At 49.6% G+C, this 21,615-nt stretch overlaps 1 protein-coding gene across 1 annotated transcript in view; it reads left to right on the forward strand.

Moving 5' to 3' along the window:
- LOC119108094 (Down syndrome cell adhesion molecule-like protein Dscam2) overlaps nt 1–19,713 on the forward strand; it is a 223,129-nt gene extending 203,416 nt beyond the window's left edge. The window contains exons 13-14 of the mRNA XM_037231671.1: nt 3,612–3,773; nt 19,574–19,713. Of these exons, the coding sequence (XP_037087566.1) occupies nt 3,612–3,773; nt 19,574–19,713 (302 nt within the window). The remainder of the gene's footprint in view (nt 1–3,611; nt 3,774–19,573) is intronic.
- Nucleotides 19,714–21,615: the final 1,902 nt, after the last annotated feature.

Raw genomic sequence — 21,615 nt, forward strand, 5'->3', positions numbered from 1 at the left:
TTTGAAAAGTTCTGGCCCATGCCAGACTTTTATGAGACCAAAGTCACCAAACGTTGCACCACTATTACACACCATGTTTTGACTCCTGGTTCTCACTTATTATTCCCAAACCCAACATACGATTATAAGTTTTACTTAGTTCGTCACAGACACAACACCTTCCTTTCTGGATTCGGTTTATTTAACCACAAACCTTTTGATACCGACTCCTGTTCGCCATGGACTCATTTGTCAACACCAGCTCGGGCTGCTATTGGACAACATTCTGCCATGAAAATAAGGTCTGAGGTCAAAGATATCTTTCATACGTGCTTTAATAATTGCATGCACACACCGTATAGGTTCATCGAGTGAATGCATAATGGTTTCTTATAATGCTTCCACGTGAGATCCTGGTTCTTGTTGGTGCCTTTGACTTCATACTGCATCTTGGTTGTTGCTGGGTCCTGATTACATTTCCAGGCTGGCTCTGGGTTTTTGCGTGATTTCTGGCGATATTATTGGCTGAGCATTTGCGCTTGACTGATCTAGCAGCACAATGCAAGCTGACTCTCAACGCTTGCTGGAACCCCCCGCGTACTTCAGGCCGTGTTTTGACTTCTTGTTAGATCTGTTGAACCGCACCAGCAGCAGTGTGATTAGCGAGTAGACAGCAATACGACCAGAGGGTTGGCGGGAATACTGATCGGCAGCTCGATCGATGGTCACTCTTGCTTGCGCCGATACCAAGAGGACACCGCTTCGGAATCGGAGAGCAGCTCCTGCAGGCCGTCGGCGGTGGGCAGCGACAGGAGTGGGGCCGTGTCCCTGGGTAGGATTTCTCGCCGCATAGGGTGGGCCGGACGGCCACGTCTTCCGACCCTTAACCAGCGCCAGGAACATGAAGCCGGGTGGACGACCTTCTGTGACGCGTGGACACCCGTAGCTCGGCTCGCGGCCGCCGATAGGCGTGGCGGCTCCGGGATTGCAACGCCGTTGACGAATGGGACGACGCCCATCTGGGGGCACAAAGCCAGGCGGGTCCGGGGCTGGCAGCATGCCACCCCGTGTCACATGGGCCGGTACTCGCGCCAGTGAGCAGCTCGGTCGAAACATAGCCGCACGCCCCAGGAGTCAGTGATCTGTGTGGACCTGCGGTCCGACTCAGACTTTTGTAACCGACTCAGGCATCGGTGATCTACAGTGAGCTGAGGTGACCTCCCACACCGCCTGCTGGGCTGGGCTTGCCAGACGCCAGATGCCAGAGACTTGACACGTCTGTGAGGCAGTGTCAGATGTGTGACACAAACACGCAGCCCGAGGAGGGAGACTTTTGTCCACTGGCTGACACCGGGCTTTAGTCCGGGCGTCGAGGTGATGCAGCCCACAGGCGTAAGGCTCCAATGCCGCCCGAAGTGAGCTGGTTTGGTGAACCTTGACAACATCACGCGCTCAAGCAGCTCTGATGCCGGATATGATACCGTACCCCTGTGACGAGTGCTGATTCCCAGCACTGGGAGCGCCCAACGCCAGAACTGGGCAGCCCTTTGCCACTCTAGCACTTCCGGTCTTGCCAAACGGAGAAGTCTGCCGCTGTGAAAGTGCTTGATGTTTAAGATCGGGTGCATTAGCATCATAGACACAAAACAATGCAGGGCCTGTGTGAGGCACGTCAGCGCAGGGGCGGGGCGGGGGCGTGAAAAACGTCCCAAATGTTAGCCAGGTCCGCTGTCCGGTGGTTGTCAGCTCTGCTGTCTGGCAGCGATGAGCTCCGCTGTCCGGTGGTTGTCAGCTCTGCTGTATGGCAGCAATGAGCCCCGCTGTCCGATGGTTGTCAGCTCTGCTGTCTGGCAGCGATGAGCTCCGTTATCCGGTGTTTGTTAGCTCCTGCTGTCTGGCAGCGATGAGCTCCGTTGTCCGGTGTTTGTCAGGCCTGTTGTCTGGCAGCAATGAGCTCCGCTGTCCGGTAGTTGTCTGCTCGGCTGTCTGGTGGCGGTGTACTGGCCTGTAAGCAGCCTGACTAACTGCTCGGTGGGTCATGTCCGGTCACGGGTCGTTGGCGCCGCATGACCGGAGTCGACCACCCGTCAACAGCGGCGCCACTGCCGCTAGGGCTGGCAGGACCGCCCGTCGACAGCGGCGCCACTGCCATGTTGCTGGGGCTGGCGGGACCGCCCGTCGACAGCGGCGCCACTGCCATGTTGCTGGGGCTGGCGGGACCGCCCGTCAACAGCGGCGCCGCTGCCATGTTGCTGGGGCTGGCGGGACCGCCCGTCGACAGCGGCGCCGCTGCCATGTTGCTGGGGCTGGCGGGTGGCTCTCCGGCGATGCTGATCTTCGTCGGCGTAAGCCGCTCGTCATGGCCCCGACGGCCGGGGTCGTGCTGACCTGGCGCGGCGGCCGCCGCCGACTGCTACATATTTGATGCAGCGTTGCCGGGTAATCGGGCCCGCTAGCCGTCAGCCTCTCACGCCGTGAAGCCGGCACCAGGGCCGCGTTCATTAGCAGTAGTTCACAGTGGAGAGTGCTTCGTGCTGGCTGGATGGCCTGCGGCAACACGTGCGCGCAGGAAATCGATCGCTCCCGGGACTTCAGGCCGAGAGATACCGGAAAGTGACACCGCGTGGTTCTCTGTGTGGCGATAGTGCTTACGCGGTCTTTGGGCACACAGCTCTCTCGCACCGTCAATTCGTGGCCATGCAGGCATTAGTCAGGCAGAACGTCGCGTCTGCCATGTCACCCTAACGACCCATATAAAGCTTTTCATTTGCCCTCACTCATGTGAAGTCAAAAATCAATTTCGTTAAAGGCCAGCAAGTTAATCAGCGGCTACCGGGAACCAACCGCCCCCACGAAACGCGCCCAGCTGCCGTATCTGGCCCGTAAAATGTGCTAATTAGTTGCGCTAATCCTAGATCCAAGTTCGCTCCGGTTACTGACACCGGCAGCAGTGCCTCCCACAGAGTGACGTCGGAAGTGACACCAGCGGCGTCGCCTCCGCACGGGTGGCGTCGCGACTGACGCCGGAAGGACAGCTTCCGACGGGGTGATGTGACTGGAGCCTCCCACAGAGTGCCGTCGGAAGTGACACCGGCGGCGTCGCCTCCGCACGGGTGGCGTCGCGACTGACGCCGGAAGGGCAGCTTCCGACGGGGTGATGTGACTGGAGCCTGCGGTGCACTGACGTGGCAACTGGCCGTGACGTTCGTGACACGCTAACACAGCGACCGTTGTGATGTTCTGCCGTTTCGGCTCGCACGTGACATGATCAACAGGCATCAACGAACTCGACTTTCGCAGCGTGTCGGTTTTCACGCGGTGGCGTGACGATCGGCTGACGTGCTTAGGGCGTACTGTGCGGTGTCACGACACGTGTGTCGTCGTGACCACCCACGTACGTGACGGGCTGCCGAACCGGTCTTTACCTGTACATTACCTTTGCTCACAACCTAGCGTCCGTCCATCGTAGATGCCTCCCTCTTTACAACTTCGTCGCACCCTTTTCAAGCTTGTCACTCGTTTTCTCACCAGCTTAATACATCATGCGCAGCTGCCGTAATGCCCACCACAAGTATGAGTGTACTGCCTGGTAAACACAAATTTGCCGACTTCCCCCCCCCCCCCCCCCCCAGATGGTCGGCGGCTGCCGGTCGGCCGTGAGCAGCGGGTGTTCGCCAACGGTTCGCTGCTGCTGGAGCGGGTGCAGAAGTCGAGCAGCGGCGGCGGGTACAGCTGCACTGCGCGCGGCGCTGGCGACGCCACGTCCACGGGCAACGTCAACGTCAAGGTTATCGGTGAGTCCGCGCGTGGCGACGACTCCACGCTGGGGGTGCGTTCGTGTAATTTTCAGCTTGAACGATGCGAACGCGTCGGGATAAATTGATTGCCAAAGTTTTGCGCGTGTAAGACATTATGAAGGCCCCGCACATCCCCGCCATCCCTCAGGGATCAGCTTTGGCGGTGATTTCCTGTGGGTCCATATGTTTCAAGTTATATTTCGAGTTTGATTCCCTGCAAGGCTGATATGTGCCAGAGCCGACTGATCGTCGCCTCTGTTTTCCCTGCAAGGCTCATATGTGCCAGAGCCGACTGATTGTCGCCTCTGTTTTCCCTGCAAGGCTGATATGTGCCAGAGCCGACTGGTCCTCGCCTCTGTTTTCCTGCAAGGCTCATATGGGCCGGAGCCGACTGGTCCTCGCCTCTGTTTTCCCTGCAAGGCTCATATGTGCCAGAGCCGACTGGTTCTCGCCTCTGTTTTCCCTGCAAGGCTCATATGTGGCAGAGCCGACTCATTGTCGCCTGTTTTCCCTGCAAGGCTGATATGTGCCAGAGCCGACTGGTCCTCGCCTCTGTTTTCCTTCGACCGTGGCTCTACCGTAATGCACCCACGTTCATAAGTCTCTGCGCTAGCCTGCAGTCTGGTTGACTGACCGTTAAATCATGCTTTTCATCAATTGATCGACGGATCATTTAAAACCCTGCTTCCGGTGGAGACTTCCGGCCCCTTTGTTTTTGTCAATATTTGAAAGTATGGTAGAAGGGTGTTCATTTTCTGATTTCCCTAGATGTCCTTTTCATGTACCGTGTCAATATTTAGGGTATATGGGGCGTACAAGAACGATAAAAGGCCCGGTATTACGAGGACATTCAGTGAAATTGTCTGGAGTACAGTGAAATTTACCGTAAGTACGTACAGAAGCATTGCCTTGTGTTTACCGGAGATAATGACGGTTTCTTTTAATTAGAAAATTGCAACATGGATGTGGTGATGGCAACAGAGTAAAAGTAGCCTGGCAGAGCCGGTGCCAGGGATCGAAAGAGAAGAGTTTCCGAACTGTGTGTAATGCATGACGGTTCGCCAGTGCAGGCATATAAGGAATGCTGATCGGTTTCTAGATGAAAAGCTGCCTACTGAAGGCAATATTTACACAAACTATGTATATATATATATATATATATATATTTATATATATATTTATATATATATAGCTGGTAGACGTCCTTGTCATCCTATATATATATATATATATATATATATATATATATATATATATATATATATATAGGATGAAAAGGACGTCTACCAGCTTTGCGAGAGGACGTGCAAAGAAATATAGGCTCAACGCTACGCCAGCCGCAGGTTGCTTTGAATGAATAATGTACGAAATTATGTACACATGGGAACCTGGAGTCAGGAAGTGAACCATTTTTGGGCCTGAGCAGCATTAGAGATTCGAGTAAGAGGGCTCATACCACCTGGACAAGAGAGCTTACAGCTGAATGCTGCATGTAATCCCCACAATTTGTTCAGAAATAGCATCTTAAATAGCTGCCAGAGGCGAGAGCGGGCTCGACAATGGGAGTGAGGGTGGGATTAGGGCACACGGAGATATTGGGCATCAGGAGCGGCTGCAACTTGACGACGCTCGTGAGCTCGGCAGCAGGCCATACGTACTCACGTGTCTTTAAGTAATCACTCAGCCCGATCAATCCGATCAATCTTCCCCCTCCTTTTGAAAGCTGAATAAGCCCGTGACTCCTGTCCAGGGGTGTTACCGTAGTGCCGCAAGCCATTTACGGAGCCCAGAAACATTGTGGCCGATAATGATTTATGTTGGCAACGGCTTATATTGATAAGGAATTATGTCGGTCTCTTAACCTTCCCTACTCACTATCCTAATCGGCTCACTGGCTATGCCTACGCCAACATTTAGTCTCGGGTCGCCTTTCATAAGGACAAGACAAATCACCATCCCATTTACTTCGCAAACACTTAACTAAAATCGTGCTTTGGATAATGTAGTTTCATCCGATCTCGCGTCGCATTTTCTACCTGCATCCATATCATTCAATTGCATCCCACTTTCTCTATATCGATCTCGAAATCATTAGGTACCGATTTGAGTTGGCTGAGTCAAAATGGGTTGAAAAACGTGACGACTGTGTCGGATAAAAGATGTGTAAAATTCTCCCACCCCGATAGCAATTATTGGGACCTTTTTTAAAAGTGTAGATGTTGCGGGAATAAAAACTTATTCAAAATCAGCCCAGTAGTTCCCTTGATCTCCAGGGTGTGCAATCCTCTACTTCACTCTTCACTGGGAAAAAGGGGCAATGGGAAGCTGGTCACTAACAGGATTTACTATAAGTAGAGTAGCGAGAAACGTCATATCATATCAGAACGTCTGTGTATTGGGCCAAAAGAGAGGGCCCCGTGCACTGCAATAGCAACGTCCTGTTTCACGTGACGCGTCACGCTCGGTTTCTCGCGGGTGCAGTTAGAACATGGGGACTGGAGCGCCCATCCATTAACTTCAATGCTATTACCAATTTGTTTCCATCAAACAAAGTCCGCTCGGCAAACAATCTATCGTGCACTAAATCAAACAAGGTTGGCGTTGCTTTGGTTGTCTTCTTCGGCCCTTCCTCCCTGGCATTGTCTTCAGCATCTTCCTGACATCCTCCTGGTGTCATTCCCATTGTCCACCCCAGCGTCCTTTCGACGTGCTCCCAGTGTCCCCACGATATCCTCCCGGAGAGCTCGGACGTTCTCCCGAGTGTTATCCAGCCGCGGTGCAGGACGGCCATAGCTGCTCGAGGGCCGCACCCGGGCGGTGGGTCACGCGCCTCCGTCGCTAGCCTCGTCGGACAGAGTCCCCCGCGGGCCGAAGCTGCCCCCCCCCCCCCCATCCCCCACCCACCGACTGTGTTGCTGCTCAGGCCGCGCGCGAAACACGGCCGGGCAGTTTGGAGACCCTCATTCGCCGCAACGTCGCTTCAGCTCAGCGGCGCCGAATTTGTCGCCGGTTTCGCCGGGCGGTGGGATGCTGGGCTGGGCTGAGTTAGGCCGTGTTTGTCGGGCGACACGGCGCGGCTTGGTATTCAGTTTTGATCAGCGGTTGGCGGTTGTAGGTCAAGGTCGCTCGTTTTCAAGTGCGGCCAGTTTAAGGAAGTCCTCTTTAGATTGCCGATCCTCTGTGGCTTTGGTATATCACAAATGCCGCATATGCGGAATGTTTGATCTGAATTGGCGACGCACATCAGAAATAAATAGTTGATCTTAACACACAACTCTTACCTGCACCATGTCCAAGTTCAGATGCTTAGAGGACTCTTGTCTCTCAGACCGGTACCCGCACACATGTTTGAAGTACGCTCAGTCGATTATATTTTGTGTCCGCATACATTGGTTGTCCGTCCAATGTTTTTTTGCGATCTTGTCCTTTTGCTGTTGCGTTAAAAAGGAGAAATACATGAAGTCAAACGGCAATTTGCGGTTGTGTGTTTTTTGCCAACATGTCAAATTCACGGCATTTTGTGAGTTGAAAGGCATGTTTATCCAATGTCAGTTTGCGGATGTTTCCCGAATGTCAATTTATCGGAATGGTCTTCAGTCGAACGCAAATTTGTGTAAAATGAGTCCAGTTGAAAAAGTGTATTATGTTTGAAAGAAACAACTATGTGATCACTTTAACCGACTGATAATATGCCGAAATTTTACTAAGAGAATGCCAGTTATCTGGTATGTTCTTCAGTCGAACGCTAGCTGCCCAAATGTTCTTTGGCCAAGTGCGAATTAGCCGATTGTTCTGTAGCCGAATACTCAAGCGATCAAATGTCATTAGTGGATTGTGTACAGAGGTCTTTTAAATGGTTACTAGTTGCTAAGATTTCAACATGACAGTCTTTTCCTCTCTCAGCCTGCATTGTTATGCACGGTGATGAATCAGATCAGAGTCAGAGTCTCACTATCCGCCGCCGCTGTAAGCACCCATTTTTCCAGCGTGGCCGGATGAAAAGCCAATGGCAAGCGAGAAAGAGATGCTTCTAAAATAAAGAGATACTTCTATGGCTACCGAGAAAGTAAAAGCTACATGAAATACCTAGACTTCGACGAGATATTCGAAAAGTTATTGACATTTTCTCTGTCAAATAAGAGCAGTGGCCTACGGCCAACTTTTGACCTTAAAACTTGCCTGTATCAATTGCCCTCACTAAATACCATATAGAAGGCGTCTTTACGACGAGTTTCTTACTTGGCTTCACATGGGTCGTTTTTACTCGTAAGGCTGAGTTCAGCCATGCCTGAATACCTAAACCTGAGATCTTACTGGCCGATCTGATGCGGTCAAAGTGGGTACCACCGTGTTCGTTTTGTCCGCAGCTATGTGGTTATTGTGCCGCCATCTCAGTTAGAGGCTGAGTAACGAGAAGTATCCATACCTTCATTCCGTTCAGTCGTTGGTGAAACCCCATGGGAGCCATCCATTAATAACATCGCGCAAAGCTGATAAATCTGCGAACCCCTATTCTTCTCCATTGTTAAACGGAGTTTTATGGTTACTCCATGCATTTTAAAGCTTTGGTTACACTCCAGCAAACCCTTCTCATCAATGCAGAACGTAATTCATGGACGCCCTCTGACGATCTGCTCCGGCTATCACTTAACGTAATTACCAATCGTCTAGTTCACATTTCTACCAAATGAATTAGACTATTTGGTGATTCGGCGCATCTACATTCGTCTACTTTCCATTTTTCACATTCATATTTCAACAAAAAGGGGTCGTCTATACATTCCGCCACGCGTGGAGAAAGGGAGTGTTTGATGGGTTGTAACTGAGGCGGAGCAAGGGGAGGAGAGGTCTGGCCAGGGTAGCGTAGCGCTTGGGCTTGTTTGCAAACCTTGATATTCTGTTTTCATGTCATCAAACCTCGAAATGGGGGTTCCACATTTGTATATTGTTTTGAACTGAAAGAGCCATCTTGAAGACCTTTCGGTGCAGTTCACAGCCCTGCCCTTCCTAAGACCAAAACTCGTTAGATTTTGAACCACACGCCCATTAATATGTGCAGACTATTTCGGGGCGACTATTTTAAGGTCACCCAGGCACCCACGACGCCATAATAATGTCATCCAGATCCTGCCATTTCATTAGCCAGGCGGTGGTCAAGACCTTGAAAATTATCAGCGTGCAGTCGTTCATATATAGTGCTCGTGAGCACGATTTCCAGATATAGCAGCCGTGACTTGGCTTCAATCAATGTTATGTGGGGTATGAGGATGTTATGAAACAATGACACATTGAGGTGCATATGTACTTAACAGATAATTTGTGTCGTCGAGAGCAGTCTTTTCCAGTCAAAAGTATACTAACAATAATGAGTGAGCTTATTTCATCATATATGATGATTACTTCAGTATCTCCTATAATGGAACATTCTCTTTAAAGCAGGATACCGTTGGCTTTCTTTTATGACAAGCAACCCGCCCGTCTTCGTTCCTTACCTCGTGCTCAATAAGGGGCCAAACGAACATTGACAGAGACGTCCGTTTGAGACACAACATTTTACGATGCGTAACCAGCGGAAGGTGGTTGGGGCGGCATAACAGCGCCAACGTAACCAACGGAAGGTGGGTGGGGCGGCGTAACAGCGCCAACGTAACCAACGGAAGGTGGGTGGGGCGGCATAACAGCGCCAACGTAACCAACGGAAGGTGGGTGGGGCGGCATAACAGCGCCAACGTAACCAGCGGAAGGTGGGTGGGGCGGCAAAACAGCGCCAACGTAACCAGCGGAAGGTGGGTGGGGCGGCATAACAGCGCCAACGTAACCAGTGCTTAACCATGGGGAGGCAAACTGAAAAGGCTAGTAAATGCGTGACGTAATTGATAGACGGCTCTTAAGTAATAATTTATTGACCATTCGGCGATTTTCAATTCCTGTAATGGCTACCTGCCCGACTTTTATTCGGTATATTGGAACTCGGCCGGTCCACATGTTCCCCAGTTAGTTTCGGTTAATTGGCATTCCCACTCATTCGCACCTCGACAACCTTCATGTCGTCATAAGATCATGGAACGAATATGCATTTCGCCATTTAGTCGATAATCTTTCAAACATAGCAATGGCAGGTATGTGAACAATACGCATATGGAAAGCTTACGTCTGTGGTACCTTTGCCAGTGTGTTGACTTAACTTGAAAGGGAACTAATTCAAGTGTCAGCAGTATTCTATGCTCGGTCCATGTACCTGTCTGTTAGGGCCACAGAGAATCTATGACAATGCAAGGTAATGGTGCTAGAGCCACATAAATGTGAAACAACAAAACTTACGTCAGTTTACTGCATGTAACGTCAGGCATAATTCTTCAAGACTTCCACTCGATACTTGCGAGCAGGAAAGCGTTTCGTGGCCCAGAAAGAAATGGGAAACACAAACAGAACAGCCGGATGGGATATGGGTCGGCTAGCTAAAGACAAACAAGCAGCCAACACCATTGTTTGCTACCGCGCGGTCGCGTGAAAGCTTCAGCCCTCACCACGCGGCCGCGTAGAAGCCTTAGCCGTCGGCACTGGCCGCGGTCCTGGCCCGCCGCAGGGCCCGGCAGTCGAAAGGCTTGTCCGTCGGCCGCCCTTGCCTCCGATTAAGTATGCACGGTAACATAAATTCACCGTGTGACAGGCAATTGAATGGAGCAGAATAGCGCCATCTGTTATGATAATGGGACAGCCGATTTGTCGGCGGCCTGGAATAGATGTTGAGCCGATATCAGCGCGCGACTCTTCGTGTCAATGTCACCGTGCTGAGTCATCGGCCCGCGATGGATCGAACAACCGGTGGGTGGCGTCCAGGTTGACACGGTGCCCCTGACACAGGTGGGTACGTGCTAGCCAGGAGGTCTTGAGATAACACCTGCTAATCATGATTTGTATATCTTGTTGCGTGGTAAATTCTTAATTTGTGATCTCTGACGGAAGGGATTTGACGCTTGATAACGCTTGTTAGATGAAGACAGATAGGTAATAGATGGATAGTCTTTGCTTCTCGGTGTGTTCTTAAAATGTTTCCAGTTTTGTTTATACCAGCCCTCACGCCTCTGCTGAACCCGATTCTCCCCGACAGCCCACATCCATGTTGGCGGCCTGGCTGTTGACATCCCTCACATCGACTCACATCGGAGGCCTTGCTCTCAAATACGTCTCGAGTAGGCGAAGACTAGGGATGACAACCGGAGCACTGTGTACAACATTGTAAACCCAGTGGGACACCCAACGTCACTGCCTTTGCATTGTCATATCATGACATGTGTGAATAGCATGAAAGCTTTTAAGTGCAATGACATATAAATACGCTAGTCGGATTTCAAACGTATGAAATCAGAAACCTATGAAAAAGAAACTTATGAAACGCCTGTAAATCAGAATCAGCTGCCCCAGTTACCTGTGACCTGGCACGATACAAAAAAGCAATGCGATGTCAGCAGATGTCAAGATTGGTGGTTGATTTCAGTTGTTTTTCAATCGGTCATGACATTTAAGACGGAACAAAGTTTCTAATCCGCACTTATTTTGTAGTTGTCATCCTTGGTGGCACTATCTGTTGTTGATCAAGTTTCGACAGTAATCTGCGCGCACTTTGGTCAGATAATAAAAAGAAATACGCTTTTTGCTACGCATCATTATTGCACCAGTTTTCAGTTTACAGGCAATTGAGCCCTGTTTCACTGTAATATAGTTACATGTATCGGGCTATATGAGACTAGCCAACATATAATACGCTAGTCGTATGTTTCGGACATGCTCTACTTATGCAACTTAGAACATTCCTCAGAATTCAAGTTGGTGGCACCCGCCATCTTCCATGTTAGTTCAGTTTCAATTTTTTCTCTCGACGTTTCGGAGAGTCGTGTGACACCGTTTTTGATCAATTTTCTATGACAGGGAACCCATTTCTGTTGTTATTTTCCACATATCTTATCAAATTCATTGTCAAATTGTAGGTTCGATGTCAGAGATGATCAAGAATAACGAGAGTCATCTCTATTGATCGATATATGCCGTTCGTTGTTTTCTCGTACTCATCCTGAGGGTGCCACTCACAGAAACTGCATGTTTTACGTGTCATAATGATATAACTATGTGCTTTCTACATGACGCATGCATTGAAGAAGGCACTTTTCTCTTGGGGGGGGGGGGGGGTACGTAAAGTCGAGTTGCCATCTCTATACTTCTATATTCATCTCTATACTTACAGGGTATGAAACCCTGTAATGTCAACTGCCGCGAACTTTTTACGAACATTTGTGAAGTAATTAGTATCATGTAGCAAGGAGAGCCCAATTAGCTTTGTTGCTTCTTGCACAACTTCGCGCCGTTCCCCGAATTGAAGATGGCGGCCTCCGCCATCTCGAATGTGGGTCAAGTTTCTCCAATTTTTATCTCAACGACTTGGAGAGTCTTGTGATACGTTTTGGGAATTTTCTACGTCATGCGATCATAAATCACCAAAATTACCACCATTGATCGATGCATGCCGCTTGCTATTTTTTCGTACACATTTTAAAAGTACAATTCGCTGAACCTATACGCGTTATATGCACGGCGCACGTATTACGCGAATGTACTTAAGGGTCCATTCAGAAACTTGTCGATGCAAAGCGATATGCTGAGCGGCACACAAATCTGCCAGGACGTGATATCATAGCTATCCAGTGACGCTACGGTACCTATATATATATATATATATATATATATATATATATATATATATATATATATATATATATATATATATAACATCAAGGAGAAGAAGAATTGAAACAAGACAGCTTTCATGGGAAGTCCTACCGTAGTGACTTGGATTTAAAGGTAGGGAGCAATGTAAGCCGAAAAAACAGCTAGACCCACGCAGCTGGATGCAGGTCAAATAATGCAAAACCTAAAAAAGCACAGTAAAAAAGCATTGAAGTGAGAATGTGAAAACCTCTCCGGCCAGACTGATGGCGCTGCACTCAGTGGGGTGATTGATCTGCATCCAGCTGGCACTAATAGCATTGTCCTTGTTACAGTCGTTTTTATGCTGCTCCCGTGCACCACCTCTCCACTAAGGAGCCTACCCACATCCTCCCGGTGGAGTGCTCTTGGGCTGACTCTAGGTGGCTGTTCAGCTCCTAGCATGACCTGCTGCCATTAAATAGAGGATATGCCGCAGCAGGGCGATAATAGGCCCGCCTGATTATAGGTGTGGCCTTAAGGCATGAGCCAAGGCCTTCCTGTGTACACTGCTGGTGATGCCGCAACCATCAACCATCAACCAGGTGTTCATAGTTACGCCCACGACAAATCCCTTATCAGTGTCCAACACACCCCAGGACACTCATGGGAGAGAACGTGCATCATGCTCGTGTAAGGCATGTCCGTGCAGCATGACTGCGCATCATGCCATTGTGAGGTAAGTATGAGCTTGGTCCGGCGCTGAGGTCGCTGAATTAGATTAGGCATGCAATCTGATACAAGTGCGGTTCGGCTGTGAGATGGATGCGCTGCATTCCGAAAGCACTGAGAGCAGTTTCGTGACAGACAGGCGAAGACCCAGTCTGGATGTCAGGCGACGAACTGACCCTCGGCCCAAACACCACCAGCGTCTGAGGTTCAGGGCAAAGTCCGCTACCAGTCGGTCGTGCTGAGCGTTGAAGCTCGTCCACTCAGCTGGCTTGTCAATACTGTGGACTTTCGACGGTCATGCCGCGTTTCACTGCTGACTGAGCCTGACGTCAGTGGACTGAACCCGTGCCTCTTCAGCGAACAGAGTCTTTGCCGGGAGTTGAGACACGTTCAGATCGGAAGGTTTTTGTAACGCAGCAGCTGCGTTGTCTGTTAGATGAGTCCCAGAGGGGTCACTGCACTGTCGCCGTGCTGCTGTAGAGGTGCTTCTCGAAAGGCGCAAACACATGGCATACCAAGAGCTGAGGGACTACCTAGAGACGGCCAAAGACCACCTGATTACAAGCATATGAGTGAAATCCCTCTTCAAGCCTACACTGCGGGAGTTCATGCTCGTGCACGGAAGGCGGAACGACCACTTCCTCCTTGAGCAGCAAAAACGACAGCACTGCCTCAAAGCAATGCTGCCGTTTGTTCTTCGCGGAAGGTCACCACAATTGTGCTCGCTAACTAAGCTGATATGTGAGAGAGATGAAGCACCTTCCTCCGCGTACCAGAGAGGAGCTACCGGCGGCCGCGGGCGCTTGGTGACAGTAGGACGAGACCACAGTACCGGCAGATCAGCTGTTTGTTAGCCTTGGTCAGCTCCTGTACCACGTCGTCTGGTCAGTTCTTGGGACCACAAAGCACCTGGCTGAAAGTTTGGGGACTCGCCTGACCCACCACACTCCTAGCTCCCCTTTCGTAGGAACTCCCATGTGACCACCCCTCCCCCCCCCCCCCCCCGAAGAAGGTAAGCTAGAGATATTTCAGCTGTGCTTCGGGCATCGAAGTCTCCATTGTACTGGTCGCCTCAACAGCAGCAATTACTCCCAAAGTGCCCCCTGTATGTAGTGGCCTACAGCTGCACCTCCGAAAGCAAGGCACGCAGTGTTACACGCTGTAGCTGCGACAACTGCGGCGCAGGCCTTTGGCGTGCAGACTGCTACAAGTGTGGGGGAGACATCGCATGCTATCGCTGCTACGCCAGCAAGCAGGTGGACTCGACGACAACGAAGTGGGAACTAGGTGCACGTGGTGATGGTGACTATGAAAGGTAGTGCAGGAAGGTGACGGGTGCTGCCTGGTAATTCTTCGCCGAAAGGGAGGATTTCACCTTTGTTCGCGGTTTTAAAATGAACTAGACATCTTGAAGATCATTCGGTGCGGTTTACAGCCCTGATCTTTTTAAGACCTAAACCCAGTTTCTGAGCCACACGCCCGCGAAGGTTGTGCATCCTTTTTTGGGGAGACTGTTTCAGATCACCCTATGACGCATGACGCACGCCAGGCATCCATAACCTCACTTAAACCCTGCCATCCCTTTGGCGATGCGGCGATGAAGGCCAGAAAACATGATTGTTAAATCGCTCATGTCTCGCGTTCTTGGGTGCGAGTTCCGGATATGACGATCGTCAGTTGGTTCCCAATGTTGTGCAAGCTCTGATGACGTAATCAGACAATAGTGCAATGAAAGGCATATTAGCTAAACATATAAGTTGTGTTGTCTAGAGCAGCCTTTTCCACTTTAAAGTGTACCAAAAGTGATGAGTGAGCTTATTTCATCATATCTGATGCCTGCTTCAACACCTTCAAATGTTAAACATTCCTTTCAAAGTATCTTGAGATGTCACAACGCTGTACGTCGGATGTTTTTCTGAGTTTTACATTTGATCGCTGATTTGGTGTCGAATTAGATCTCGTGACCCAAAAATAGGCTTAGAAATGAACTCACCAATCATGGTCACACCACCACAGTACACTACCGCCTGTGTCATCCAGATCAAAATAAGAAAATTGGATAGCATTCAAGATGAGGAGGACGCCATCTTTGGTCAATGTTGCACAAAAAGGACCAAGCCAATCAGGCTCTCCGTGTTATATAGAATACATTGCCATGAAAAAGCTAGCTGAAATAGACATTACAGGGTCAACATTATCGCAACTTGAGTGCGTATTGATCCCGAATCATGAAATCAGATGGTGTCGAGATTTCGGAATCCCCAGAATATTTTCCCCATACAAAAGCATGGTTTAAAAAGCGTTGCTAATAGTATGTAGGAAACATCAAAGAAGCTATTAAAGAAGCGTTCCACATTTGTACAAGGTTTTTAAGTGAAATTGCCGTTTTGAACATCATTCAGTGCAGTTCACAGTCCTGCCCTTCTTAAGACCTAAGCCTCTCCAGTTTCTGAGCTTTGCCCCCGAGAAGATTGTGGACTATTTTGGGAGACTTTTCGTGGTCACCCAGGCATCAACGACGCCATAATAACGCTATTTAAATCTTACCATTCCGTTAGTCATGCGGTGATCAAGACCAATAAAAGGGTAATTGTCCGACTCGCTCGCATCCCTTGTTCTTGAATGCGATTTCCAGATATACCGGCCGTCAGTTGGCTCTCAATCGGTGCTCTGCAAGGCACGATGGCAACAAGAACGTAATGAGACAATGCGTATTAAGGAACATAATTACTTATCAGGGGAATGTGTTGATCAGAGCAGTCTTTTCCACTTAAAGGTATACCAGTAGTTATGAGTGGGCTTATTTCATAATATCTGATGTTTTTTTTCAATGCTTCAAATATTGAACATTTCCTTTGATATGTTAGAGGAAAAATTGTTTTTTTTTGTCCAATGTCTTATTGCACCATGCCAATTCTCGTAAAAGCCAGCGGCATCCTGCGATTGCGACTTATGCTCGGGGCATCGTTTCACACCGTGTCAGGCTCCAAGGACGGGCTTTTCTCTCGCGCGTCGTCCCCTCACGCACACTGCACAGGGCCCCTTAGTACCCGAGGACACTCCATGTAGACTATCGAGTCAGAGCAGGTCGGGCGCCGTCCCCTCACGCACACTGCACGGGGCCCCTTAGTACCCGAGGACACTCCATGTAGACTATCGAGTCAGAGCAGGTCGGGCGTCGTGCCTGTGAGCGTGATCGTCCTGTGGCTCGGTTACTGCCTGTGCTGGTGGCTAAGTGCTCCATGAGGCAGGCCGGGCGCCCTGGGGCATCTTAAGTGGATTGTCTGTATTTGTTGAGAAGCCAGCGATGCTAAACGTGCCCCATCTTGTGGAATTGAAAGGGAGCACAGTGTGGAAACACTTTCTAAGAAGTTAGAATAGCAACACAGCAAAGTGTCGCACATGTAAAAAGGAACTGAAAACATCCGGCGTTTCGCAGAGATCTTGACATTCACCTAAAGAGTAAGCGTGGTAGTTTGGATGCTGCTGTGCCATCCCGATCCAGGGAGGCACCAGACAGCTTCGGGGCCGCTCGTGAGGGTTCAGAGTCAGGCCATAGGTCATATACGTGCGGGATCAACTTCTCTAAATCTTCTTCTGCGGCCGAGGCCACAGGGGAAGCATTGGATAACTCGCCTGTTTTAGGAAGCGCGGGCATGTTAGCACTGACCTACAGCTGGCTCAAGGGCATAGTTCCCATGAGTGTTGAGTCGGAAGGAGAGTTCGCAACTCTCGGGAAAATCGTCACAAAAGTTGCGGTCGAGTCTCGGTGACTGTCTATTGATGCGCTTTACGTCTTGAGGTGCTGTTACCGTAACAAGTGACTTATGTAATCAGGATAGTGATATCCTGCTGGCCGGGTTATAATATGGAAGTGTACTGGTGCACCCTGACTCGAAATATAACAAATGAATATATCATGGATGTAATTCGTGCGGCTTAAATTTTTAGGGCAGAGGACAGAGAAAATTTTAAAGATTTTTTGCTCCGAACTTTCCGCTTGATGAGGCTGAAATACGGCCAAATATGGCATATCGCCAACGGAAATCGGGAACACAGGAAAAGCATGCGCCACATACCACATCTAAGGAAACCCCTGCATTGTCCACGTGTTTATAAAAGAACGGCTCTCTCCGGGGATAGCAAAATATCCCGGGATTGAATGCATCAAAACCAAAGGATCCCAGAACTGCGTTAAAGTCCCGGGATTATCAGAGCTAGTGAGGAAGTGATTACACGAACTCCTGCGTCGACCGTGTAGGTTCTTAACCATTTGAAGTTTGAGATTTGGTGCTCCATCATTGAGGTGGATATCACCACATTATGTATATTTATGCTGGTTTCCACAGCCGTTCCCCGGCGGATCACACGCCCGACTCCTTGTCGAAGATGCTTGTTGGCGGGAGGTGAAGGGGTCTCCACGGCTATACCGCGAGACCGTGCCAAAGCATTGGATGCCACGAAAGATTTTCTCTGACAGGTGCAATAAAGGTTATCCTTGGAACTGGGCGAAACGGCAGTTTTAGTCGGTTCTCTGCGAACCGTTAGAACTAAACAAAAAGAAAAAAAGCCAATAAGCAGAAGTAAAGTATGAAAAAAACATTTTCGAGAACACAGGCATCTATTTCGTGACTACATGCGAGCACAGCTCTGCAGACAATAATGAAAAGACGGCAATCTTCTTCAAAAGCGCTGCTGGTGTATGATCAACAAAGTTGAGGAATTTTCACGAAATATCTGCGATAAATTTATGGCCTTCTGATCTCTGTTGTCAGGCGTAGCGGCGGCTGCCAGTGTATGCCCAGACTTTTTGGCTCTTTCCTGAAGACTTACTTTTAGTGAATCGTACGCGTAAAATGTCTGCGAACCGCCCGGCAGACAGCCCAAGTCTTGTGCACTTGTGTGTTTTTTCCCTGTGAAGTGATGCCACAATGAATAGTGGATGCTGACATTCAATCGAACATGAAGCATAAAACGGCCACATTATATAATCCATGCTCAGTTTAGTCTGGCTTGGCTTGTGAGGTTCAATATTCTTCTTGGAATTTCATAGCATACATACAAATTATCCATATAAATATCCATTGTATGAAACATCTAGCTTTTGCCTGAGATGTCCAACCACAACAAACGCCTGCGACACCAAATAATACATATTGCGCTGCATTAGAACCGTCAGCAAATAACTTAATAATAGTGCATATGGGAAAAACATGAATCTGGCGCCCATTTCAAGTATGGCCTTAGGTTGTCAGCCACATAGTGCGGCAATGGTAATTTACCCAAGGTAGCATGGGCCAATGGCACGACATGAGACGTCTCGCCTTGTTTTCAAAAACGCCGGGCTATGCATAGTAAATGCCTACGACATATCTTTCTTGGCCATTTGAACCTATCCTAAAGGCACCGCAAAGAGGGCAGGCAAAACAACCAAGGCTATAAACAGACATAAAGTAGCTCTGAGTGCAAGGGTGTGCTGGAGTTTGTCCCAAACTATATTTATTTGCCCGCTGTCCACGGCACCAAATGATGCAATGTGTACTGAAGGTGGCTGGTCAACCGGGTACACCGGCATGCACGTTTTAGGATATCACTGAAAGAAGCTCAGCTCCCGCCCCCTGCAGACCTCGGGTAACTGATTTGCTTACTTGTTGTCTCGTTCCATTATCGAATATCTGCGATTTCCTCTTTCTGTTTAAAAAAAGTCATTAAGCTGTGAGCCTTGATCATGCCTTCACTTCGTTTAATAGGCATCAAAACTCGCTCTTCCATATGACCTATGACATTGCAGTCTCGCGAAATTTGAACGTACTCATGAATAGGCAAATATCATTGCATACATATGTTGATCAACTCGGCCCACGTTCACTCATGGCACCGCTCGGAAGAGTACGCTGCCGTCCACCCGTATCCGGGCACCAATCTGACCCACCCACTGGTGCACAGGTGCTCCCTTTGTCGTTCGAATGCTCCCCTGTCATATAAGTCACGGCTCCGCGGTCTGGTGAAATACAATGAGATCCCGTGATATACCTGTTCGTACAAAACAGTCGCTATATTTGGACGTACAGCGGCACCAGCGTAGCTAATATGTGTTTCAGATTGAAAGCCGGTTTTAGTGGCGCTGCATTGGTTGACGTTAGAAAACTTTTCACTGGTAAGATATTCTCCGAGGCAAAGATTATTAGCAACATTGCACGTGCTGTTTCTTTTACATGTGCACTATTGTTCAGAATGCGTAAAATCGAAACATGACTTTTCAGATAAGACGCGGTTTTGAGCAGCGCTTTGGCCGATTGCGCGTCGGCGGGAGGATGAGTGACAGCCTGAGATAGAGAGCCTGAGCGGCCGTACCCTGCCGACAGTGCCGCCGTCCATCCGGCCCTTCCTGCTCGGTAACTTCTCGGCCGGGGAGCGGGCGCAGGTGCTGTGCTTCATAAAGAGCGGTGACAGCCCGCTCACACTGACCTGGCTGCGCGACGGCCGGCCAGCTGGCCGACCCTGAGGTCACGCGCCACTCCACCGACCGCTTCAGCAGCAGCCTCTCCATCGAGCGCGTGGCCGTACGCCACGCGGGCAACTACTACGTGCCGCGCCGAGAACGCCGCGCGCGCCTCCAGCTACACGGCCGAGCTGCGCGTGAACGGTGAGTACTGACGGCCGAGCTGCGTGTCATCGGTGAGTACACACGGCCGAGCTGCGCGTGAACGGTGAGTACTGACGGCCGAGCTGCGCACCATCGGTGAGCACGTGATGGTCATGTCAAATGGGTTTCTTGCCAACTCGAACCTCACTTCTTGGTTTTGGGAATATAGGACGTGTTTGGAATCCATTATAAGACTCTGTAACATTTTGACTTGGCATGGGTCTTTCACATGTTTTCAAACGTGTCATTAGAGAGAAAAATAATAGTCATATGGCGCCGAATGTCGTTCATATCGTCATTGTGCCTTGGATAGGTATGATATGGCAGCTAAGAAAATTACTTGACCTGGTAAGTAAGATACCCATTGACCTGTGAAAAGTCACATGCATGCAACATAAATAACTCCCAGTTAAAATAGTGTCAGACAACTTAAATTATGTTTATCCGATGATCGCAGCATAACTATGTGCATTCTTTAGGAATGTGAAGCGTATGTGAACACAGCGATCTGTCCTGACCTCAATTATCGCAAATTGGCCCAAAAAGAAGGTTGGAAAGCCTGGACCATGATTACTAAATCGGTCGTTTCTCCGTCGCCATAACTTTTCCAATATCGGTGCTACCGTTAGTGGAACTTCTTACCATATACTCCGATGAACGTTTCAGCTGTGGTAGGGTTTGCCGTGACCTAACAGGTCACTTAGCTATCCCAGGTCAAGAAGCGGTCATTTTCAGAACTGGAAGACTGCAAGAAACCGGCAGTTGCCTCGGAATTGTTGTTTGCTTTTATGTGTGGAAGTTACACCGACGATGCCCACTTGTATGGTACTTACCGAATATTATACGGGAACCTGATTTATCGTGGTATGCTCCAATTGCTGGTATGCTTGTATAGCTTCCTTTTACCGCAACGAAGCCCCTTACATTATTACAGGCGTCCGCTTCCTCATATAGTCAAGTCGCCTCCATTTGTTACGGGTCAATCAATCACCGACGTGCCCTGCACGAAGCCCCATGGGGTTACGTCGGGCCTCTATTAAAGTTAAGCGATCGCCCCATGGAAAGTGGTAGCGAAATTATTGCATCGGCTCATAAAATGTTGTCCAGAATTCCATTTATCTTGCTGAGTTGTGTGGAAAATGCGGTGGTCGTTTGCGGCTTTAATTTCTTTAGCCGGAAACTACTTAATGCGTTTGTTTGATATTTGTACGAACGAGTCATAAGTACTAGCATGGAACCCGATGCGCCGTCCTCGTGGGCGATGGATTTGTTGCACCACACGCAGGAGCGACTGCGCGCAGGGATCTGTATGATGTACTCTGCGCTCTGCAAAATCACGTGCGCTGCGTTTCGTGCTTGGCACTTCCGCCGACGTCCTGGTATGCCCCAGGTTCTGTGCGTGTTGTTCCGTCCGTCCTGGAAAGTCCGTGTTTGGTGCTGCCGACTCAGTCCGCCCTGAAATGTCCGTGTGTTTGTGCTGCCAGCTCCGCCCGTCCTGATGTGTCCGTGTTTGGTGCTGCCAGCTCCGCCCGTCCTCATGTGCCCGTGTCTGGTGCTGCCAGCTCCGCCCGTCCTGATGTGTCCGTGTTTGGTGCTGCCAGCTCCGTCCGTCCTGATGTGCCCGTGTCTGGTGCTGCCGGCTCCGTCCGTCCTTATGTGCCCGTGTTTGGTGCCGCCAGCCCCGCCCGTCCTGATGTGTTCCGTGTGTTTGTGCTGTCAGCTCCGCCCGTCCTGATCTGTTAGTGTTTTGTGCTGCCAGCC

The sequence above is a fragment of the Pollicipes pollicipes genome, unplaced genomic scaffold (assembly GCF_011947565.3).
Source record: "Pollicipes pollicipes isolate AB1234 unplaced genomic scaffold, Ppol_2.1 Scaffold_6686;HRSCAF=7923_pilon_pilon_pilon, whole genome shotgun sequence".
Lineage (NCBI taxonomy): Eukaryota > Metazoa > Arthropoda > Thecostraca > Pollicipedomorpha > Pollicipedidae > Pollicipes > Pollicipes pollicipes.